Source organism: Arvicanthis niloticus, chromosome 6 (assembly GCF_011762505.2).
Source record: "Arvicanthis niloticus isolate mArvNil1 chromosome 6, mArvNil1.pat.X, whole genome shotgun sequence".
Taxonomy (NCBI): domain Eukaryota; kingdom Metazoa; phylum Chordata; class Mammalia; order Rodentia; family Muridae; genus Arvicanthis; species Arvicanthis niloticus.
The window spans coordinates 33,205,898-33,230,726 of NC_047663.1; the positions used below are offsets into that span (position 1 = coordinate 33,205,898).

Sequence of the window (24,829 nt, forward strand, 5' to 3'; positions counted from 1 at the left end):
CAGTGCTGTCCCACACCTTTAATCCCAGCACTTGAGAGGCAGAGGCAAAGGGATTTTTGAGTTCCAGGCCAACCTGGGCTACAGAGTGAGCTCCAGGACAACCAGGTCTATATAGGCGAATCCTGTCTTGAAAAACCCAAACCAAAAACCAAAAACCAAAACCAAACAAACACACACACACACAAAAACAGCAATTAATTTGGTTATTGAAGAATACTGATATTTGTCCTAATGCATGTGCAAATTTTTCAGGCACAATTGATAATCATTTTCCAAAAGAGACAAGTTACAATTTGCCTTTATGCATGTATTTCCTGTAAATTTCCCCATGCAGCCAATAGAGAATGTACTGACTGTATTTACAGATGGCTCCTCTCATGGGAGGCTGCATATATAATTGGATCACATGATTATTCTCTTAAGCCCCCACCCCAACACTCAGCACAAATAATTGAATTACAGACTGTAGCCTCTATTTTTGAACTATTTTACAATCAAGATTTTAATTTGTGTACTTATAGACATGGTTTGCAACTGCTTGCAAGAGTTTCTTTTTAAGATACTGCTAATTCTTTAACAGGACAAGCAACTAACGATGTAATTAGTCATTCATTGCCTATGCTGCTTTTCTAAGTGGCATGTTCCAAATCAGATTAAAACAAATAATGAAACAGGCTATTGCAGTCAAGCATTTGAGACTTTCTCTCAACAATTTAATATTACCCATGCTACTGGGATTCCTTATAATCCTCAAGGACAAAATATTGTGGATTGGGCTCATGAAATTTTAATATAATATTTTCATAAAATAAAACAGGTGGGCTGGGCGGTGCTGGCAGACACCTTTAATCCCAGCTCTTGGGAGGCAGAGGCAGGAGGATTTCTGAGTTTGAGGCCAGCCTGGTCTACAGAGTGAGTTCCAGGACAGCCAGGGCTACACAAAGAAACCCTGTCTGGAAAAACCAAAAAAAAAAAAAAAAAAAAAAAAAAAAAAAGGTGGATTTTTCTCTTCAACAAGGTGGTCAGGCAACAGAGGCCAACATGCAGATCTTCATGAAGCCCTTGACAGGCAAGACCATCACTCTGGAAATTGAGCCCAGTGACAGTGTAGGAATTCAGTTAAACTTAAAAATTAACTGCCCCAGGACACATCCCAGGAGGAGCACATTCCTTAGCCAGAAGACCCTTACCAGATTAACATTCAGAGGAGGAAGGGAGAAGCTGATTAACACTTCTCTGCCCACAGGGAAGGGAACCCACCTGCAGGTAAGAAAGGCCCAGAGAAAGGCCACCTCATTCTCCAAAGACCAATCAGTTTAAAAGTCACACTGTTCTGCCAATCATATTGTGCCTAGTCACTGTTTCTCTAGTCTACCTCTTAAACTGTATAAAAACTGCTCTTAAGTTCAACTCGGAGTTCTTCTTGCCTGCATGGGAGAGGACCCCTGTGCACTGGTTATTATTATTATCATTAAACCTCATGTTTTTGCAGCCAATCCACAGTCCGTGTGTGTTTCTGCATGAGCATGTCCCCTGGTTTGGCTCTTAGAGTCCAACAACAGCATTGAGAATGTCAAGGCCAAGATCTAAGACAAGAAAGGCATCCCACCTGAGCAGCAGAGGCTAATATTTGTAGGCAAAGAGCTGGAGGAGGGCTGCACCCTGTCCAACTACAACATCCAGAAAGAGTCCACTTTGCACCTGGCATTGTGTCTGTGAGGTGACATCATTGAACTGTCCCTTCTTCTGCTTGTCCAGAAGTACAACTGAGACAAGATGATCTGCCACAAGTGCTATGCATGTCTGCACGCCTCTGTTCCGTCCCTGCCCCATGCAGTCAACTACCACAAGTGAGGCCATACCACACTTCAATTTTTCCAAATATTACATTGGGGCTATGCCCCAAGAAGAAGGTCAAATAAAGCTGAGGTCACACTCGGGTGGTGTGATTCTGGGGACCAAATAAAGTTCCCTTCCATCAACTGGAGCAGAAAAAAAAAAGGAGAAATTATATCCCTATACATCACAAAATTATTTAAATCATGCACTTTTTGTTTAAAATTTAAAAATATGAATGCCTAGGAAATCTGCTGAGTGTCTATGGCAACCTACAACTAGCAAGGCATACTTATGCCCAGGTGAAAGGGAAAGATCCACTTACTGGCATAGGGCATGGTCCCAATCAGGTATTAATATGAGGAAGAGGGCATGTTTGGGTTCAGTTTTTTGTTTGTTTGTTTGTTTTGTTTTCTTCTGCAGGATGGTGATGGAGGATGTTGGCTGCCAGAGCAATTGGTGAGACAATCTAGTGTTGGGACAAAGAATGATGCTGACCATGTGATTGCTGCATGCCCTGACCAACCAATGGTGACAAGGAAGCTGTATTGGACATACGTTCCTGACCGAACCTTTGCTGGCCTATATTCCAGACTTGACAAGGTGCCTTTGTGGGACAGAGAACATAGAGATGCAATGGGCTGGCTCTGGACATTTTCAGACACATATTTGAAAATTCACATGCCAGTGTGATGTTAGCTTGGCAATAGATAGAATTGGGACAGGATCTGGATTTTGAACAAGTGTTAATACTGTTCCAGAGGACACGAGTTTGATTCTCTGCACCCATGTGGTTGTGGCTCAGAACTGTCTGCTCCAGCAAAACACTCTGTCACTTGTGTCTGCTTCACCAAAATATCTTTTCACCTGTGTGCCCCAGTAGAGCATCATTGGACATAACTGACTTTCCAAACAAACCAGAAGTTTCCATTAAACAACATTATTCCTGCCCTGCCCCCACACAAAGAAGTGGTTTTAGATTTATGTTATGTGTGTTCAACTGCCAGTATGTGAATGTATGTGCATGCAACATATATATCTGGCACATGTATGTCTGGCATAAGTGTTAAGATACATGCCTAGACTCCTGTGCAATGATTTTGGCAACTCTATTTGCTTGTTTGGCAAGGCTAGAACATCAACATGGGGCCTTGAACATACCGGGCACATCACTGACACTGACAGACCTGTCCCAGCCTGGCTACTTTATCAAGAAACAGGAAATAGCTACAGGCAAAGTGAATGCTCAGGAACCAAGGATGAAGGGAGGACAAGAGTATGCACCCATATAAGAGATAAGGAGGGCAGATGCCTGGTTTCTGCTGGCTGGAGGTAGAAGTGCCTTGATCTCATGGTATATTTGATGACATTGTGAACCCTGAGATTGTGAACTGAAAAACCCTGTTTCCTGGGCTGGAAAAGATGGCTCAGCAGTTAAGAACACTGACTGCTCTTTCAGAGGTCCTGAGTTCAATTCTTAGCGACCACATGGTGGCTCACACCCATCTGTAATGGAGTCCAATTTACTATTCTAGTATGTATCTGAGGCTCCCTGTAATCCTATAAATAGAAAAAATAAATCTATTTAAAAAAAAAAAAACCCTGTTTCTCATTGGGTGGGATCTAACACACACCTTTAATCTGAGAGCTAAAGAAAGTCAGCCCTAGGTCAAGAGGCAGAGGAAGAAACCAGCTGACAGGGAGTGAACAGGAGTGAACAGAAAGGAGGGTCTTTGAGTGGAAGGGTATTTAAGACAGCATGGGAAACCCAAAGGAGCTGTTGCCTTCTGGGAACAGAAGAGTGGAGTAGGAAGATCAGTTGAGTTCTTTCTCTGCCTCTGTGAGCTAGCAGGCTTTCTGGGGTACCCCAGCATCTGGCCCCTGAGTCTTCATTGGTAAAATCAAACAGCTGGGGTTTTTGGTTTTGAAACAACATTTTGGCTCTCCAACTTGTGGCAAGGCCCCAGGGATTCTGAGAGATCACTCCTGCTGAGGACAACCTGAGAAGCCATCAGATTTGGTAAGTCACCTGGGAAGTCCTCAAGGAGAGACTTATAGGTGGGAAGTGGCATAAAAGAAGGCTTTAGGACCCTGCACAGTGCTACTCGAGATGGCTTGAAAACAGAAGCAGAAAATGAAGAGCTAAATGACTTATCTCCAGTTGGGTCAAAACAGGTCATGGTTATTATCATTATGGTATTTTATACTTTATTCTTAATAGCTAGGATGGCTTTCTGTACCTGCTCAAAAACAGTGAATTGGTAAGATACAAGCCAAAGCAGGAAGATTAGACTTAAAGGAGAATAAGAAAAATACTTGGACACAGACCCAGAAGTTTAGACAAGCATTAGAAAGACCTAGGTAGAACAGTCAGACAGAGACAGGAATTTAGGCAAGAGCCTGCCATGCTGCCAGCCAGCCAGTCACAGGATGAAACTGAAATGGGCTGGTCCAAGGTTATCAGAAAACCAACCTTACTTAATCCAGTTACTATATACAAGACATACCAGGAGAGAGTAGGCACCCCCAAGGTTATAAAACAAACAAAATGGAATCCTATGGATTAGGAGGAGATTTAAGGAATAGATTGTTTCCTATGGTCTGCATTCACCCTTTGTGAAGCAGATATTCATGGGCAAGTCACAACAGAATTGTTCTGGTAAGATTGGCACCAGCAATGTTGGAAGCTGGTCCTCAGTTACAATGGGGAATGTGGTAGAAAGAGGAAGGAAGCTAGGGGCCATGGAACAACAGAAATCAGGCTAGAGGCAGTAATATTCCCAAGATTACTTGCTAGGGAAGGTCAAATGCTGAGTTACAAAGGCAGCTTGAATTATACGATTCATACTTTGATGCTATATCATTTATCAGCTGTACATGCTTGAGATGAGGTTGAAGAACCAAGAAAGGTCTGAGTCATTTACAAAAACTACACAAGGCCCAAAAGCAGCCTTCCCAGATTTTTTTGTAAAGTTTGACTTCAGCTGTAAACATAATTATAATATATTCAGAAAACTTAAGAATACTAAGTGAATCATTTAAGTCAGCTCTGAATGGAAGCATCATATTCTGAAGTCAGGAGAAATATAAATTGACTCCTTGGCTTTTGAAAATGCTATTTCAGAATGCAAAAGGGTGATTAGACCTTTAAAGGCACCACCAGCACCAAAAGAGTAATGGATTAGAGATTGGATCTCACACTTATAATGCTAATCTGATGGATATAATTTCTAAAGGTCCTTAGAAAAATCAAACTGTCAAGATTTTTTTGTTTGTTTGTTTCTTTTTTTGTTTTGTTTTGTGTTTTTGAGACAGGGTTTCTCTGTGTAGCCCTGGCTGTCCTGGAACTCACTCTGTAGACCAGGCTGGCCTCAAATTTAGAAATCCACCTGTCTCTGCATCCCAAGTGCTGGGATTAAAGGTGTGCTCCACCACTCCCTGGCTACTGTCAGATGTTTTAACTGTGGTATGCAAGGTCATTTGAAACAGTCATAGGCAAGGCATTCATAGAAACAGTGCTGCAGTGGTTGTGCACGTCTTTAATCCCAGCACTTGGGAGGCAGAGGCAGGCAGATTTCTGAGTTCAAGGCCAGCCTGGTCTACAGAGTGAGTTCCAGGACAGCCAGAGCTACACAGAGAAACCCTGTCTTGAAAAAAAACCAAAAAAAAAAAAAAAAAAAAAAAAAAAAAGAAAGAAAGAAAGAAAGAAAGAAAAGAAACTGTTTTGTTTTTTCCTAGAAATAATTCAGAAGGGCTCAGCCTTCTCCTGGCAAAGACCAGCATTAGACTAATGAATTCAGATTATCAACACCCTAAAGAGCCTCCTGCAGGTGCTGATATCAAATTGAATTCAATCTACTGTCTGTCAGGGTCAGAGAAACTCAGCCCCAGAACAGTTTAAAAGACTCAATGCTTATTGTTGCCATTGCTTAGGTCCTGTGCATCAAGCCAGAAGCAGCCACAGGGATGGATGTGTTTCTGGTGATCCGACACAAGGAGACCACCATCTTTGCTGAGGCCAAGGAGTCCAGCCCAGTGTTGGAGCTCAAGCACATAGTTGAGGGCATCCTGAAGAGGCCACCTGAGGAGCAGCTGCTGTTCAAGGATGACCAGCTCCTTGTTGAGATGAAAACTCTGGCTGAATGTGGCTTTACCAGCGAGGTAGCAAAGCCAGAGGCCCCAGCCACAGTGGGTCTGGCCTTCAGAACAGAAGATGCCTTTGAAGGCCCCTCTATCTTCCCCTATTCTTATTCTCCCGAAAGTCCAGAGAGATAGAAGGATTCTGCAATCAGTGCTAAGGAACAAGTTGTGCAGTGAGGGGCCCCAGGCCCACCTTCTGCAGACTCATTCTCCACACCCCCCTAAAAAAAAAAAAAAAAGATTTGGATGTCTTTTTAAATAAATTTTATTTAAAAACCCAAAAACCTCAGTGCTCTGGTGTCATTTCATTCCGGCTCTCAGCTGGAGGTGTCCAGAAGCCACCAGCATGCCAGCCCTGAGCAGGCAGAACAAAGGCCTGAACAGGGAGTCTACAGGGGATGTTTCCCTTCAGGATGTGATGTCAGGGCTACAGGCAGGACTGGAAGGGGAACATGGGGGTCTGGGATGAATGGTGTGGTTCCGAGTGTCCTCTCTGAGTACCTAGGCACTGCTGCTGTACCACATGGGATGTTGGTGATGGGGTGTCTCTGTTTGCCAGGAAGGAAGGGGGAAGCAGAAGATGAGAAGAGCAGGGTTGGGTCTGATTGGAAGTCAGTGCCAGTACACACCCAGTACACAGGAGATATGGGAGAAAAGCCTTTTGTGTGTCCCTCAGGTGACAGGCCTTCCCCGAGGTGATCTTTAAGGAAGCACCTCTCAGCCATTGCTTGTTCATACTGCTTTTGGAGGGGAGGAGGCAGTGGACTAGGGCACAAACTTTATTGGGGGAAGGGAGTGAGAATACCTAAGAAGGGAAGGTCATTGGCTGAAGGCTAAGGCCATCTGGATATCTCATTAGCATGAAGAAGAACTGGTGCTGTGCTACAGAACTGAGTGTCCTTTGGGGTGCTCTCTGTTGGGTGTCCTGCTTTGTGTTCAGAACAAGCACAGAGACAAGAAGGAAGTGGCTCTGTTCCTGCAGTTCTCAATCTCAGATTCCTAGGGCTTGAGCTCCCTCACTTTTACCAGGTCTTATGCCTGTCTGGTAGGTAGCATGGTCCCACATTCCCTGCACTCTGGATTAAGGTCAGAACAATTTTAGTACATAAAAGGAAGATTTCAAACTCAGGAGAGACTAAAAAACATATTTTGGCAAACTGCTATACATGATCAGAGACCTGAGCAGAAAATACAGACCAATGGAATTGAAATGGAAGGTTTAGTAGGTACAGGAGCAGATCTAACAAGGATGTTTTGACATAGCAGATACATGAAAGGACCTGTGATGAAGGAGTATAAATATGACCCCACAGACAGTGGGAGATGAGCACTGAGCATTGGTTTGGTTTGCTAGGCATTCTTCCCTCCTGACAGGCATGTGTTGGTTGGCCTTTCATAGCCTTGTTGAGCTCAACTTGTGGTAACACTGCCATTGAGAGAGAATCTGGCTGGAGAACTGCCCCTATGGTTCCTGTAGCAGCTTGACTTTTCTGTGGAAACTGGCATTTGTTCCCTGTGTCTGCCTTCTGAAAGGACTGAACTGTGGCTGCCACTTTGTGTGTGTGGTATCTTCCCGCCCAGAGGGCTGGTCATATTTGGTGTTTAATATGGGACTAAAATGCTGAGAAAGAAGATCAAGCTCACCCCCAAAGAACTATTGCTGAGCAGGTCCACTTCCCCCACATCCTAATATCTTCTCTCCTCCACTGCCTCTGCTGGGTGCTGGGCTAGAGGAGAGATTGAAGCCTCATTAAAAGCACATTGCAGAAACTGTATGCCTACAAAGCATAATTTAAATAATGCTTCTGAAGAAAATATTTAAAGGTATTATCAAGAACAGTAACAAAATGCCCAGGTTGTCCATAAGCAGGTAAGGAGAGGTGTCAGTCTTCAAAGGCACCAACTGCCTTCCCTTTAACATGGTTAACAACCCTGTTGGACATCAGCCTTTGAATTTTCTTCTTAGAATGGATATTTTTGTTGTTGACCATTAAAAACACAGATAAGAGATTTACAATGTTTTAAGTAAATTGAATGGTTACTATAGTTCAAGCTTGTTTTCTAGGTCTCAATAACAGTTTTAGTTATTTGGAGCTCAAATAAAATATTTGAGCAGGTGGAGGTAGTTCAGTGTCTTAGTGCCTTTAATCCCACCAGAGACAGGCAGGTCTCTGTAAATTAGTTGGTTTCTGGAGTCTAGAATTTCAGTGAGCAAAGTGGTGGTGGTTCACCCCTTTAATCCCAGCACTGGAGAGGCAGAGACAGGAACATAGGAATTTCATTGGGTTAAATTTAAATTTAAAAGCCACCTGTAGCCAGGCAGTGCTGTCCCACACCTTTAATCCCAGCACTTGAGAGGCAGAGGCAAAGGGATTTTTGAGTTCCAGGCCAACCTGGGCTACAGAGTGAGCTCCAGGACAACCAGGTCTATATAGGCGAATCCTGTCTTGAAAAACCCAAACCAAAAACCAAAAACCAAAACCAAACAAACACACACACACACAAAAACAGCAATTAATTTGGTTATTGAAGAATACTGATATTTGTCCTAATGCATGTGCAAATTTTTCAGGCACAATTGATAATCATTTTCCAAAAGAGACAAGTTACAATTTGCCTTTATGCATGTATTTCCTGTAAATTTCCCCATGCAGCCAATAGAGAATGTACTGACTGTATTTACAGATGGCTCCTCTCATGGGAGGCTGCATATATAATTGGATCACATGATTATTCTCTTAAGCCCCCACCCCAACACTCAGCACAAATAATTGAATTACAGACTGTAGCCTCTATTTTTGAACTATTTTACAATCAAGATTTTAATTTGTGTACTTATAGACATGGTTTGCAACTGCTTGCAAGAGTTTCTTTTTAAGATACTGCTAATTCTTTAACAGGACAAGCAACTAACGATGTAATTAGTCATTCATTGCCTATGCTGCTTTTCTAAGTGGCATGTTCCAAATCAGATTAAAACAAATAATGAAACAGGCTATTGCAGTCAAGCATTTGAGACTTTCTCTCAACAATTTAATATTACCCATGCTACTGGGATTCCTTATAATCCTCAAGGACAAAATATTGTGGATTGGGCTCATGAAATTTTAATATAATATTTTCATAAAATAAAACAGGTGGGCTGGGCGGTGCTGGCAGACACCTTTAATCCCAGCTCTTGGGAGGCAGAGGCAGGAGGATTTCTGAGTTTGAGGCCAGCCTGGTCTACAGAGTGAGTTCCAGGACAGCCAGGGCTACACAAAGAAACCCTGTCTGGAAAAACCAAAAAAAAAAAAAAAAAAAAAAAAAAAAAAAAGGTGGATTTTTCTCTTCAACAAGGTGGTCAGGCAACAGAGGCCAACATGCAGATCTTCATGAAGCCCTTGACAGGCAAGACCATCACTCTGGAAATTGAGCCCAGTGACAGTGTAGGAATTCAGTTAAACTTAAAAATTAACTGCCCCAGGACACATCCCAGGAGGAGCACATTCCTTAGCCAGAAGACCCTTACCAGATTAACATTCAGAGGAGGAAGGGAGAAGCTGATTAACACTTCTCTGCCCACAGGGAAGGGAACCCACCTGCAGGTAAGAAAGGCCCAGAGAAAGGCCACCTCATTCTCCAAAGACCAATCAGTTTAAAAGTCACACTGTTCTGCCAATCATATTGTGCCTAGTCACTGTTTCTCTAGTCTACCTCTTAAACTGTATAAAAACTGCTCTTAAGTTCAACTCGGAGTTCTTCTTGCCTGCATGGGAGAGGACCCCTGTGCACTGGTTATTATTATTATCATTAAACCTCATGTTTTTGCAGCCAATCCACAGTCCGTGTGTGTTTCTGCATGAGCATGTCCCCTGGTTTGGCTCTTAGAGTCCAACAACAGCATTGAGAATGTCAAGGCCAAGATCTAAGACAAGAAAGGCATCCCACCTGAGCAGCAGAGGCTAATATTTGTAGGCAAAGAGCTGGAGGAGGGCTGCACCCTGTCCAACTACAACATCCAGAAAGAGTCCACTTTGCACCTGGCATTGTGTCTGTGAGGTGACATCATTGAACTGTCCCTTCTTCTGCTTGTCCAGAAGTACAACTGAGACAAGATGATCTGCCACAAGTGCTATGCATGTCTGCACGCCTCTGTTCCGTCCCTGCCCCATGCAGTCAACTACCACAAGTGAGGCCATACCACACTTCAATTTTTCCAAATATTACATTGGGGCTATGCCCCAAGAAGAAGGTCAAATAAAGCTGAGGTCACACTCGGGTGGTGTGATTCTGGGGACCAAATAAAGTTCCCTTCCATCAACTGGAGCAGAAAAAAAAAAGGAGAAATTATATCCCTATACATCACAAAATTATTTAAATCATGCACTTTTTGTTTAAAATTTAAAAATATGAATGCCTAGGAAATCTGCTGAGTGTCTATGGCAACCTACAACTAGCAAGGCATACTTATGCCCAGGTGAAAGGGAAAGATCCACTTACTGGCATAGGGCATGGTCCCAATCAGGTATTAATATGAGGAAGAGGGCATGTTTGGGTTCAGTTTTTTGTTTGTTTGTTTGTTTTGTTTTCTTCTGCAGGATGGTGATGGAGGATGTTGGCTGCCAGAGCAATTGGTGAGACAATCTAGTGTTGGGACAAAGAATGATGCTGACCATGTGATTGCTGCATGCCCTGACCAACCAATGGTGACAAGGAAGCTGTATTGGACATACGTTCCTGACCGAACCTTTGCTGGCCTATATTCCAGACTTGACAAGGTGCCTTTGTGGGACAGAGAACATAGAGATGCAATGGGCTGGCTCTGGACATTTTCAGACACATATTTGAAAATTCACATGCCAGTGTGATGTTAGCTTGGCAATAGATAGAATTGGGACAGGATCTGGATTTTGAACAAGTGTTAATACTGTTCCAGAGGACACGAGTTTGATTCTCTGCACCCATGTGGTTGTGGCTCAGAACTGTCTGCTCCAGCAAAACACTCTGTCACTTGTGTCTGCTTCACCAAAATATCTTTTCACCTGTGTGCCCCAGTAGAGCATCATTGGACATAACTGACTTTCCAAACAAACCAGAAGTTTCCATTAAACAACATTATTCCTGCCCTGCCCCCACACAAAGAAGTGGTTTTAGATTTATGTTATGTGTGTTCAACTGCCAGTATGTGAATGTATGTGCATGCAACATATATATCTGGCACATGTATGTCTGGCATAAGTGTTAAGATACATGCCTAGACTCCTGTGCAATGATTTTGGCAACTCTATTTGCTTGTTTGGCAAGGCTAGAACATCAACATGGGGCCTTGAACATACCGGGCACATCACTGACACTGACAGACCTGTCCCAGCCTGGCTACTTTATCAAGAAACAGGAAATAGCTACAGGCAAAGTGAATGCTCAGGAACCAAGGATGAAGGGAGGACAAGAGTATGCACCCATATAAGAGATAAGGAGGGCAGATGCCTGGTTTCTGCTGGCTGGAGGTAGAAGTGCCTTGATCTCATGGTATATTTGATGACATTGTGAACCCTGAGATTGTGAACTGAAAAACCCTGTTTCCTGGGCTGGAAAAGATGGCTCAGCAGTTAAGAACACTGACTGCTCTTTCAGAGGTCCTGAGTTCAATTCTTAGCGACCACATGGTGGCTCACACCCATCTGTAATGGAGTCCAATTTACTATTCTAGTATGTATCTGAGGCTCCCTGTAATCCTATAAATAGAAAAAATAAATCTATTAAAAAAAAAAAAAAAAACCCTGTTTCTCATTGGGTGGGATCTAACACACACCTTTAATCTGAGAGCTAAAGAAAGTCAGCCCTAGGTCAAGAGGCAGAGGAAGAAACCAGCTGACAGGGAGTGAACAGGAGTGAACAGAAAGGAGGGTCTTTGAGTGGAAGGGTATTTAAGACAGCATGGGAAACCCAAAGGAGCTGTTGCCTTCTGGGAACAGAAGAGTGGAGTAGGAAGATCAGTTGAGTTCTTTCTCTGCCTCTGTGAGCTAGCAGGCTTTCTGGGGTACCCCAGCATCTGGCCCCTGAGTCTTCATTGGTAAAAATCAAACAGCTGGGGTTTTTGGTTTTGAAACAACATTTTGGCTCTCCAACTTGTGGCAAGGCCCCAGGGATTCTGAGAGATCACTCCTGCTGAGGACAACCTGAGAAGCCATCAGATTTGGTAAGTCACCTGGGAAGTCCTCAAGGAGAGACTTATAGGTGGGAAGTGGCATAAAAGAAGGCTTTAGGACCCTGCACAGTGCTACTCGAGATGGCTTGAAAACAGAAGCAGAAAATGAAGAGCTAAATGACTTATCTCCAGTTGGGTCAAAACAGGTCATGGTTATTATCATTATGGTATTTTATACTTTATTCTTAATAGCTAGGATGGCTTTCTGTACCTGCTCAAAAACAGTGAATTGGTAAGATACAAGCCAAAGCAGGAAGATTAGACTTAAAGGAGAATAAGAAAAATACTTGGACACAGACCCAGAAGTTTAGACAAGCATTAGAAAGACCTAGGTAGAACAGTCAGACAGAGACAGGAATTTAGGCAAGAGCCTGCCATGCTGCCAGCCAGCCAGTCACAGGATGAAACTGAAATGGGCTGGTCCAAGGTTATCAGAAAACCAACCTTACTTAATCCAGTTACTATATACAAGACATACCAGGAGAGAGTAGGCACCCCCAAGGTTATAAAACAAACAAAATGGAATCCTATGGATTAGGAGGAGATTTAAGGAATAGATTGTTTCCTATGGTCTGCATTCACCCTTTGTGAAGCAGATATTCATGGGCAAGTCACAACAGAATTGTTCTGGTAAGATTGGCACCAGCAATGTTGGAAGCTGGTCTTCAGTTACAATGGGGAATGTGGTAGAAAGAGGAAGGAAGCTAGGGGCCATGGAACAACAGAAATCAGGCTAGAGGCAGTAATATTCCCAAGATTACTTGCTAGGGAAGGTCAAATGCTGAGTTACAAAGGCAGCTTGAATTATACGATTCATACTTTGATGCTATATCATTTATCAGCTGTACATGCTTGAGATGAGGTTGAAGAACCAAGAAAGGTCTGAGTCATTTACAAAAACTACACAAGGCCCAAAAGCAGCCTTCCCAGATTTTTTTGTAAAGTTTGACTTCAGCTGTAAACATAATTATAATATATTCAGAAAACTTAAGAATACTAAGTGAATCATTTAAGTCAGCTCTGAATGGAAGCATCATATTCTGAAGTCAGGAGAAATATAAATTGACTCCTTGGCTTTTGAAAATGCTATTTCAGAATGCAAAAGGGTGATTAGACCTTTAAAGGCACCACCAGCACCAAAAGAGTAATGGATTAGAGATTGGATCTCACACTTATAATGCTAATCTGATGGATATAATTTCTAAAGGTCCTTAGAAAAATCAAACTGTCAAGATTTTTTTGTTTGTTTGTTTCTTTTTTTGTTTTGTTTTGTGTTTTTGAGACAGGGTTTCTCTGTGTAGCCCTGGCTGTCCTGGAACTCACTCTGTAGACCAGGCTGGCCTCAAATTTAGAAATCCACCTGTCTCTGCATCCCAAGTGCTGGGATTAAAGGTGTGCTCCACCACTCCCTGGCTACTGTCAGATGTTTTAAATGTGGTATGCAAGGTCATTTGAAACAGTCATAGGCAAGGCATTCATAGAAACAGTGCTGCAGTGGTTGTGCACGTCTTTAATCCCAGCACTTGGGAGGCAGAGGCAGGCAGATTTCTGAGTTCAAGGCCAGCCTGGTCTACAGAGTGAGTTCCAGGACAGCCAGAGCTACACAGAGAAACCCTGTCTTGAAAAAAAGCCAAAAAAAAAAAAAAAAAAAAAAAAGAAAGAAAGAAAGAAAGAAAGAAAAGAAACTGTTTTGTTTTTTCCTAGAAATAATTCAGAAGGGCTCAGCCTTCTCCTGGCAAAGACCAGCATTAGACTAATTAATTCAGATTATCAACACCCTAAAGAGCCTCCTGCAGGTGCTGATATCAAATTGAATTCAATCTACTGTCTGTCAGGGTCAGAGAAACTCAGCCCCAGAACAGTTAAAAGACTCAATGCTTATTGTTGCCATTGCTTAGGTCCTGTGCATCAAGCCAGAAGCAGCCACAGGGATGGATGTGTTTCTGGTGATTCGACACAAGGAGACCACCATCTTTGCTGAGGCCAAGGAGTCCAGCCCAGTGTTGGAGCTCAAGCACATAGTTGAGGGCATCCTGAAGAGGCCACCTGAGGAACAGCTGCTGTTCAAGGATGACCAGCTCCTTGATGAGATGAAAACTCTGGCTGAATGTGGCTTTACCAGCGAGGTAGCAAAGCCAGAGGCCCCAGCCACAGTGGGTCTGGCCTTCAGAACAGAAGATGCCTTTGAAGGCCCCTCTATCTTCCCCTATTCTTATTCTCCCGAAAGTCCAGAGAGATAGAAGGATTCTGCAATCAGTGCTAAGGAACAAGTTGTGCAGTGAGGGGCCCCAGGCCCACCTTCTGCAGACTCATTCTCCACACCCCCCTAAAAAAAAAAAAAAAAGATTTGGATGTCTTTTTAAATAAATTTTATTTAAAAACCCAAAAACCTCAGTGCTCTGGTGTCATTTCATTCCGGCTCTCAGCTGGAGGTGTCCAGAAGCCACCAGCATGCCAGCCCTGAGCAGGCAGAACAAAGGCCTGAACAGGGAGTCTACAGGGGATGTTTCCCTTCAGGATGTGATGTCAGGGCTACAGGCAGGACTGGAAGGGGAACATGGGGGTCTGGGATGAATGGTGTGGTTCTGAGTGTGCTCTCTGAGTACCTAGGCACTGCTGCTGTACCACATGGGAAGTCAGGGATGGGGTTTGCCATCTCTGTTTGCCAGGCAGAGACATCAACCTCTGTGATGGTTGTCATGTCCTGCCAGAAGTCCAAGTTCTTGCCTTGCTCCAGCTTCATGTACACCTGGATGTCCTCTAGCAGGCCTTCCATGTCTGCCACTGTGAGGCCGTGGAGGAAGGTGTAGGGCTCGTGCATCTCCACCGCCAGGTTGTCCTCCTCTGCACTGATGTACTTGGCCAGCAGGTCGATGGGCTTGGCCCGCCCATTGCGGATTCGGATCTTGGAGCACAGCTTGGCCTGTTGCAAGTGGAAGCTGTCCTCCTGCTCCTCCCATGTCTTGAAGTGCTGCACCTCCTTCTCCCTTCCAAACTCTTGCAAGGAGTTGCAAACCATGGCTGTAAGTACACAAATTAAAAACTTAATTGTTTAACATTTCAAAAACAGCATCTACAGTCTGTAATTCAATTATTTGTGCTGAGTGTTGGGGGGAGGGGGAAACTTAAGACAATAAACCTGTGATCTGATTATATATGCAGCCTTCCCATGAGAGGAGCCATCTGTAAATACAGTAAGTGTATTCTCTATGGGCTGCATGGGGAAATTTACAGGAAATACGTGCATAAAGGCAAATTGTGTCTTGTGTCTTTTGGAAAATGATTATCAATTGTGCCCGAAAAATTTGCACATGCATTAGGCCAAATATCAGTATTCTTCCATAACTAATTTAATTGCTGGGGTTTCTTATTTTTGTTGTTGTTGTTTTGGTTTTTCGAGACATGGTTTCTGTATAGCCCTGGCTATCCTGGAACTCACTCTGTAGACCAGGCTGGGCTAGAGCTCAAAAATCTGCCTGCCCCTGCCTCCCAAGTGCTGGGATTAAATGTGTACACCATCACTGCCTGGCTTAATTGCTGTTTTTAATAAGGAATAAATATTTCACCAAATTGAAGCATAGTCCGACTAAGCTAGCTCAGTCAGTCTACAGGGTTTCAAGGGAGGGAGTGAGGATTAAAGAAAAAAAAGAGACAATTAGACAACATTATAACATGACCTGAAACAGTGCTGAGGCAGGTTTATTTTTTCCCAAAAGTGTCTGCTTTTGTACCATTTTAGGTACATGAAAAATATAGGCCAGTTCTAGGTCAAAGATCTAGTAGTAAAGGAACAAGCAAGGCAATAAGCAAAGGTCCCAGGATTACTATACAGGGTCTGAACAAGATAAAGATACAAAGAACACATATTCCTCAACTGAATTTATCTTGAGCCTACTCCCTTGTCCCAACCCAATGTCAAATTCTTGCCTGAGTCTAATCCCTTAGTCAAATATAAATCTTACCAAATTCCTGGAAGCAGCCCCAAGAGCTCTCCCGAGGCCAGGAATTACATAGTGGAGTAGAAACTTCTGGTTTGTTTGGAAAGTCAGTTCTGTCTGGGTTGGGACTCTCACTCATGCTCACAGTCTGCAAGTCACAGGAGTCGGAAGCAGCAGAGTCAGAGTCAGAGCCTCAGCTGCAGCTGGAGCCTGAATCCGATCCGGGAGCCCAAGCCATGGGCAGAGCAGCTGAAGGCAACAGGAACAAGAGAGGCGGCAGGAACCCAAGCAGCATAGCCAAGGGTGCAGGTCAGATTCAGAAGGAGACCAGCCGCAAAAGTCTAGGAGGCCGAGCCTTCGGCCACCCGGATGGCACTCACAGGACAAGTCCTCACACTCTGACTCGGGTGAGGAGCAGGCACAGGACTCCCGAGCCCAGAAGGGTCACAGGCATTCGTGGTCCTCAGGTGTGGGGAGCCGAGAGGAGGAGGCTATTATCCTTGCAGCCATCTTGAGCCATATACCCTGAAAATAGACTTGATTACATCAGGCTACAACTGCTGAGCACACTCTGATAACATCTTGCTTTAGATACCCAGGATTTTCCCTCCGGTGACTGAGACTTAAAGGTGTGTGACTTAAGGGCATGACTTAGAGACCAGATTTAGAGATAAGAACTAAGGGTGTGACTTAAGGGTGTGGCTTAGAAGTGAGACCTATAAAAGGCGTGACTTAAGGGTGTGGCTTAGAAGTGAGACCTATAAAAGGCCGAGAGGCAGACAGAAGAATTCAGTACAACTTGGAGAGAGTACAGCTTGGAGTTGGTTATCAGGCATTAGGTAGCAGGCGCTTGGAAGAGAACTTGGAACTGGGAACTTGGAGACACTAGGAACTCAAGACTTGGGACTTGGACTAGGAAGAGAGACTGAAGAATAAACGGGATTGAATCACACTCTGTCTGGTCTCCATTCTTGAAGTTTGTCCTCACTCTCTCTCTCTTGCTGAACCCGGACCCACAGACCGGAGCAGCCTGGGACAGTGCAGGCTCTAACAGCTTAGCCCCCAAAGCTTTTGGCAGTGCGGGTCCAACAATGATAGAGCAGCTCGCACCATTTTGGGCGCCCAACTTAGAGCAGCTCGGGCCGCAACACCCTGGGTCAACAGCATCCACCTCGGACTCACCAAGACGCTCCCGGAGTCCTGGAGCAGCTGCCCTGGCTGTGAGACAGCAGCAGAGCCTCCAGGAACGGTTGCGGCTTCGTGAGGAGTGGAAGCAGCAAGAGGGGCTGCTCAAGGCCTTCGAGACACCTGAGGAGAAGCGGGTGCGGCGACTGGCCAAGAAGGAGGCGAAGGAGCGCAAGAAGCGGGAGAAGATGGGCTGGGGGGAGGAGTACATGGGCTACACCAACACCGACAACCTATTCGGGGACAACAACCTGCTGGGCACCTTCATCTGGAAGAAGGCCTTGGAGAAGAAGGGCATCAGCCACCTGGAGGAGAAGGAGCTGAAGAAACGCAACAAGAGGATCCAGGAGGACAACCGGCTGGAGCTGCAGAAGGTGAAACAGCGGCGGCTAGAGCGGGAACGGGAGACAGCCATGCGAGAGCAGGAGCTGGAGCTGCTGCAGAGGGAGAAGGAGGCGGAGCACTTTAAGACCTGGGAGGAGCAGGAGGACAGCTTCCACTTGCAACAGGCCAAACTGCGCTCCAAGATCCGAATCCGAGATGGGCGGGCCAAGCCCATCGACCTGCTGGCCAAGTACATCAGTGCAGAGGAGGACGACCTGGCGGTGGAGATGCACGAGCCCTACACCTTCCTCCACGGCCTCACAGTGGCAGACATGGAAGGCCTGCTAGAGGACATCCAGGTGTACCTGAAGCTGGAGCAAGGCAAGAACATGGACTTCTGGCGGGACATGACAACCATCACAGAGGATGAGATCGCCAAGCTGCGCAAGCTGGAGGCACCCGGCAAGGGCCCAGGTGAGCACCGCGAGGGGATCAACGCCTCAGTCAGCTCGGATGTGCAGTCGGTGTTCAAAGGGAAGACCTACAACCAGCTGCAGGTCATCTTCCAGGGCATCGAGGGCAAGATCCGTGCCGGCGGCCCCAACCTCGACATGGGCTACTGGGAGAGCCTCCTGCAGCAGCTGCGTGCACACATGGCCAGGGCCAGGCTCCGTGAGCGGCACCAAGACGTTCTTAGACAGAAGCTGTTCAAGCTGAAGCGGGAGCAGGGCGTGGAGAGCGAGCCGCTGTTCCCCATCCTCAAGTCGGAGCCCACCGAGAGCCCAGAACCTGCGGAGCGGCCCCCTAGCCCCGGGACTTCAGTGGACACCCCCGTGGAACCCGAGGAGGCCACAGCACCAGGGGAGGGAGAGGTGGAGGCAGATGGCGAGGCAGTCCTGATGGAGGAGGACCTGACCCAGCAGAGCCTGACAGACTATGATGCCGGCCGCTATAGCCCGCCGCTGCTCACAGCGCACGAGCTGCCTCTGGACGCGCATGTGCTGGAGCCGCACGAGGACCTGCAGCGCCTGCAGCTGTCTCGCCAACAGAATCAGGCTGCAGGTGATGCAAGCCAGAGTGCTGAGGACATCTTCCAGCGTGCGAGGGAGAGCATGGGGCAGGACGAGGCGCAGTTCAGCGTGGAGATGCCACTGGGCGGCCGCGCCTACCTGTGGGCCGACAAGTACAGGCCGCGCAAGCCGCGCTTCTTCAACCGAGTGCACACGGGTTTCGAGTGGAACAAATACAATCAGACACATTACGACTTCGACAACCCTCCGCCGAAGATCGTGCAGGGCTACAAATTTAACATCTTCTACCCCGACCTCATCCATAAGCGTGCCACACCAGAGTACTTCCTGGAGGCCTGCGCAGACAACCGGGACTTTGCCATCCTGCGCTTCCACGCAGGCCCGCCCTACGAGGACATCGCCTTCAAGATTGTCAGCCGCGAGTGGGAGTACTCGCACCGCCACGGCTTCCGCTGCCAGTTCGCCAATGGAATCTTCCAGCTCTGGTTCCACTTCAAGCGCTACCGCTACCGCCGGTGACGCTGCCCGTGGGCTGCCGCCCCTGCCAGGCTGGCCCTGCACAGCTCCCGGGTGGGAAGGCCGAGAGGACCAGGAGGCCTCCTTCAGAAGCCTTGGGGATCCGTGGGCCACCTCTGGGCTTCGGCTGCCAGCACTTCGCTGTCACAGCCCCTCTGCCTTTCTTTAACTGTTCTTGGAAAGACTGCTTAAGGTGACACAAACCTCTTGTTTCCATGGACTTCTTCAACCCTTGAACCCCATGTAGTTTTGATACGTTTAATAGAAAGCTTATTCTGAAAAAATAAAATAAAAATTGTTTAAAAATGTGAAAGTATGCTTTGGTCTTCCAGAGGACACGAGTTTGATTCTCTCCACCCACGTGGTAGTGTCTCATAACTGTCTGCCCCAGCAAAACATCCTTTTACCTGTGTCTGCTTCAGGAAAACACTTATCACCTGTGTGCCCCAGTAGAGCATCACTGGACAAAGCTGACTTTCCAAACAAAGCAGAAGTTTCCATTAAACAACATTATTCCTGCCCTGCTCCCCCCACCACCACCCCCCACACACAAGTGTTTTTAGATTTATGTTATGTGTGTTCATCTGGGAATGTGTGAATGTGTGTGCATGCAACATGTATGTCTGGCAAAGATGTTAAGATACATGCCTAGACTTTCATGCCACACCATTTGCTTGTTTGGCAATGCTAGAGAGTGAACATGGGGCTTTGAACATTAGCAGGCAAGCACCACACCAGTGAGAGACATCCCCCAGCCTGACTAATTTATTAAGAAACAGGAAATAGCTAAAATAAATGAATACTCAGGAACTGGGGCTGAGCAGAGTAGATGAGTAGACATGAGGGGTAAGGAGGGCAGATGCCTTGTTTCTGCTGGCTGGTGGTAGAAGTGCCTTAATCTCAGGATCACACTGTGAACCCTGAGATTATGAATTGAAAAACCCTGTTTCTCATTGTGGCTCGGAACTAAGACACACCTTTACTCTGACAGCTAAAGAAAGTCAGCCCTAGGTCAAGAGGCAGAGCAAGAAAACAGCTGACAGGCATTGAACCGAAGTGAACAGAAAGGAGGGTCTTTGAGTGGAAGTGTATTTAAGACAGCATGGGAAACCCAAAGGAGCTGTTGCCTTCTGGGAAGTGAGTGGAGTAGGAAGATCAGCTGAGTTCTTTCTCTGCCTCTGTGAGCTAGCAGGCTTTCTGGGGTACCCCAGCATCTGGCCCCTGAGTCATCATTGGGAAAAATCAAACAGCTTGGGTTTTTGGTTTTAAAATAACATTTTGGCTCTCCAACTTGTGGCAAGGCCCCAGGGATACTGAGAGATCACTCCTGCTGAGGACAACCTGAGAAGCCATCAGATTTGGTAAGTCACCTGGGAAGTCCTCAAGGAGAGACTTAAGGATGGGAAGTAGCATAAAAGAAGGCTTTAGGACCCTGTACAGTGCTACTCGAGATGGCTTGAAAACGGAAGCAAAAATACAAGCCAAAGACTTGACTTGAAGAATAAGAAAAGGAAGATTAGACTTAAAGGAGAATAAGAAAATACTTGAACGCAGACCCAGAAATTTAGACAAGCTTTAGAAAAACCTAGGAAAAACAGTAGGGTACAGACAGGGATTTAGATAAGAGCCTGCCATGCTGCCAGCCAGCCAGTCACATGATAAAACTGAAATGGGCTTGTCCAAGTTTATTAGAAAACCAACATTATTTTATCCAGTTACTGTATAAAATACATACCAGGAGAGAGTAGGCACCCCCAAAGTTATGAAAAATAAAATGCAATCCTTTTGGATTGGAGGAGATTTAAGGAATAAATTGTTTCCTATGGTCTGCATTCACCCTATGTGAAGCAGCTATTCATGGGCAAGTCAGAACAGAATTGTTCTGGTAAGATTGGCACCAGCAGTGTTAGAAGCTGGTTGTCAGTTACAATAGGGAATGTGGTAGAAAGAGGAAGGAAGCTAGGGGCCATGGAACAACAGAAATCAGGCTAGAGGCATTAATATTTCCAAGATTACTTGCTAGGGAAGGTCAAGTGCTGGGTTACAAAGGCAGCTTGAATTTGATGATTCATACTTTGATGCTATATCATTTATCAGCTGTACATGCTTGAGATGAGGTTGAAGAACCAAGAAAGGTCTGAGTCATTTACAAAAACTACACAAGGCCCAAAAGCAGCCTTCCTGGATTTTTTGTAAAGGTTGACTTCAGCTGTAACCAGTACCATATCATATTCAGAAGTCAGAAAAATATTAATTGAATCATTGATGTCAGCTCTGAATAGAACCATTATATTCAGAAGCACCTCTTTTGTGTCCCCTTCGCCCTCGATAAAGGACACGGAGGCAGTAATCGGGTATCATTACAGATGAGGCTTTTCTTCTTGTAACAGCAGAAGTGGAAAAGGCCCCAAGCCCGGGAAAGGCACTGCTATATAAACCCTAGAGTGGCGTGTTCACTTCTGATTGGCTGTTCACTCATCACCCCATATTATGCCCCAGGATGGGCAGTGACTTTGGCGCGCTTTCTGCCTTTTGCACCTGGGCAGTTAGTTATCACTGCTGACCACGGCTTCCTACATCTCCCCCTGTTTAAATTATTAATATGGAACAGCCTATTGCCTATTAAGCGCAGCACTCATCAAGATTCGAACTCAAGCCCGATCAAGCAAACTCCATCTTGGGGGAATAAGAGATCAAGAGCTTACAGCCCGAAGATTCTCCCTTACCCTACCAGGTGCAATGGAAACAAGTCCTCTGGGTGCAAGGGCTAAGGGGATGTAAAGAGGAATTGACACCCGTCCCTGTGCAATGGAGTATAGCTCCCCGGAGTGCAAGGGCTGTCAACCTACTATTCAGGTACCACAGCTATTTAGGCAAGGGCTGGCTGGACTTAGACCTCTCATCGACCCAGTGCAATGGGCTGAACCCTTGGGGTGCATCGACTGCGGGTCTCAGTCATCGGCTACTTTCTTAGCCTAGATAGTCAAATTTCAGGGGGAGATCCTTGCTCTAAGACTGCGAGTGCTTGGGCGCTAGCGGCCTTGTCACGTTTTTTGCTGGGCTCTGAGTTTACAGCCCAACCATCATGAACACTAATCCACAACATAGGGCTGCACCAAGCAGGCCTATCCCCACACTTTAAGAAAGAAGGAAAAGGCAGAAGAAATTCAAGAAGTAAAATCGCCCAGGGAAACAGGGTCCATCTGTGCTCCATCAATCTCAAGATCCGGATTTGCAATTGCTGTTGCACCTGGTCCAACTCCCCAGTCCAATTCCCTTTTAAATAAGCAGAAAGATTATGGCTTTGAATAAATATATCATTCACAAATCTCAGAGGTGTAATACCTGGATGTGGGGTTGCTGACACGCAGCTCATTTGAACCACATCCGTGAGCTGCTCTACATGGGCTTGGAGCAAATCAACTCTCTGATTGACCAACAGGATGCCTGATATGCATCCACTTTCTGTAAAATGGTCAAAGCCTTAGAGGTCTTTTCTGAAATTTGATTAACAACAGTAGCTGCTGTAACTTTATTAACCATGGCTAGGTCTAGTGATCCATTCCAGCATTGTGCCAAAAAGCATATAACATTCTTACAATCCAAGATATCAGAATTATTCTGAAAGTTGGATAACATAAAGAAAAATGGAGGGTCCACCACACACACCGACACCGGTTGTGTAGATGCATTCCTAAACACCTTATTAATTTTAATGTTATTCAAATGGCTAGAGATATTAGATCATGTAGCCGAAACATTCTGCACTTCATGAAGCACACCATTCAACAAGACAAAGGCAGATACACCCTTTTTTAACATTCTAAACAGTGGCTACAACACATAATTTAATTGTGTTGAAGCAGGGTAAACCCAAGAGAATACACATATGATTTAATTTAGGACTTGCATCCCTTTGAAAATATCAAACAGAGGTTTAAATCCTCCTATGGTAAGCTTAAGATGAGGTTTTAGCCAAATAATATCTCTTAACAACTTTTAAAAATCACTAAGAGCAAATCAAGATTAAAAGTAAACCATTTTCTTTTTGCACATGCACATGTACACTCACGAGTCAGAAGATGGCAGTAGATCCCCACCACAAATGGTTGTGAGCCACCATGTGGTTGCTGGGAGTTCAGCCTTTATATTTTAAAAGTCTAGCCTTTAACGGCTGAGCCATCTCTCTAGCCCCATCTGATTAGGATATAACTGAGGTCTCAAATATTGAAAGACACTGTCTTTGAATCCTTTTTTGGAGTAACAAGTACTCTAAAGTTTTTTAAAGCTCGTTATATTGGAGCAATAGCTTGCAGAAAAAACTTCTTTAGAGAAATCCACTAATAAAATATCACACAATGAATAATACACTAAAAGATTTAACCTCTTAATTTTTTGTATTAAAGCAGCAACAATATTTGTATATATATATAAAATGTAAAACATTAACCATTTTCTGAAGCAATTATTTCTAACAAATATCGCTTCATGGGCTCTTAAAAATTACGAATAAATTTATTGCCTGTAAACCTTTCACCTTTACCAGAAATGTAAAGGGATGGTATAAAAACATCTTTTATATCTATAAAATTCTATAAGCATTTATTGAAATGGCAGCTGGAGTAGGCAAGTTAGGCTGTATAAATCTTAAATTTGAACTATATTTTGGATTAATTTAATAACCAATCTTTTTAGTCCAATGAATATATCGGATAAAAGCCAACCTTATTCTCTAATAATTGTTACATACATTAGAGGAATCCAAGGCATCTCATTTTTAACAACTTTAAATATAAAGGAATTAAAACAATTTGGACCATATTTTATCAGCAGGTACAGTTATACTCATGGAAGGAAGTAGGCATAATTTTAATTTCTCCAGCATAATCATAACTTTTAGCCCACAGACTGTTGTAAAGTCTTTGGTTTTTAGATTTATCCCTCTTCTCACAAGAAACAATGAGGACAAAAGACGAATTCCGGTAAGCACATTTCTAGGACCAGGTTGTAAAGACCCAGAACAAAAGGGAATGCTTAGCACCTGGGCTTCTGCATCTAAGTCTGCATTGTCTTAATTCAAATGTAAATGTGCTTAACTTCCCTCAGGCCTGTTCTCTGAGGCTTGGCTAAGCCTGAATTGTGCAGTTTTGACTTTAACATTAAACCTTAAATTTAAACTGTAAACCTTAAAAGACACGTGTTGTATCTTTTCTCTATAAACATAGGCAAATCAAAAAACCAATCTTTAACAATGTAAGCAATCTATTTTTTCTCAAATCAACACCAAGTAGATTACCTTTATGCTATAAAGTTTTGCTGCCACAAAACAAAGTGTAAAATTTAATGGAAAACTTGTTGCATTGTATAACTCAGGCTGCTGGCCGGTGTGCCCTGAGGATGGGCAACCAAGTAACACTCAATAGCTGTAAACAAAAGCAGCGCTTCAGCATTTGAATGTACTAGCAAGGGAACAGGCCAAGATCTAACTATGGCCCATAGTGGTATACTTATCGCCAAATCGAACATCAGTGTCAGGAGAATCATTGCTGTAATCTTGCAACCTAGCTTCATTCTTCACAGTCTGCACCAGCCGCATAGGGACCCAAATTGAATTGTTTTCACTTGTGGAATAAGCACAAACAGCCCCCCTTCCTGGCCATGGTTTGGGT

General features: G+C 44.7%; 2 protein-coding genes and 3 pseudogenes across 2 annotated transcripts; 4 read left to right on the forward strand and 1 right to left on the reverse strand.

Annotated features, from left to right (window-relative positions):
- The first annotated feature begins 993 nt into the window (after window positions 1–993).
- Window positions 994–24,829, forward strand: part of LOC143442556 (polyubiquitin-B-like) — a 29,697-nt pseudogene continuing 5,861 nt past the window's right edge.
- On the forward strand, window positions 5,803–6,111 carry LOC117712057 (elongin-B pseudogene; annotated as a pseudogene).
- LOC117712053 (elongin-B pseudogene) lies at window positions 14,083–14,406 on the forward strand (annotated as a pseudogene).
- LOC143442706 (splicing factor Cactin-like) lies at window positions 14,557–17,401 on the reverse strand. Its single transcript, XM_076936040.1, has 3 exons — window positions 17,287–17,401; window positions 16,129–16,629; window positions 14,557–15,187 (listed from the first exon to the last, which is right to left on the reverse strand). Exons 2-3 carry the CDS (start codon window positions 16,241–16,243, stop codon window positions 14,661–14,663), a joined length of 642 nt encoding a protein of 213 aa, XP_076792155.1. The 5' UTR covers window positions 16,244–16,629; window positions 17,287–17,401; the 3' UTR covers window positions 14,557–14,660.
- On the forward strand, window positions 17,196–19,163 carry LOC117710247 (splicing factor Cactin). The gene has a single exon (XM_034505001.2). The coding sequence runs from the start codon at window positions 17,196–17,198 to the stop codon at window positions 19,161–19,163; it is 1,968 nt and encodes a 655-aa protein (XP_034360892.2).

Excerpts from the sequence above, each read along its gene's own strand:
- LOC143442706 (XM_076936040.1), bottom strand. The coding sequence starts at position 16,243 with ATGAGTGAGAGTCCCAACCCAGACAGAACTGACTTTCCAAACAAACCA. Across the intron at positions 15,188-16,128 it reads GGGCTGCTTCCAGGAATTTG|CCATGGTTTGCAACTCCTTG; the intron begins GTAAGATTTATA and ends GTGTACTTACAG.
- LOC117710247 (XM_034505001.2), top strand. The coding sequence starts at position 17,196 with ATGATAGAGCAGCTCGCACCATTTTGGGCGCCCAACTTAGAGCAGCTC.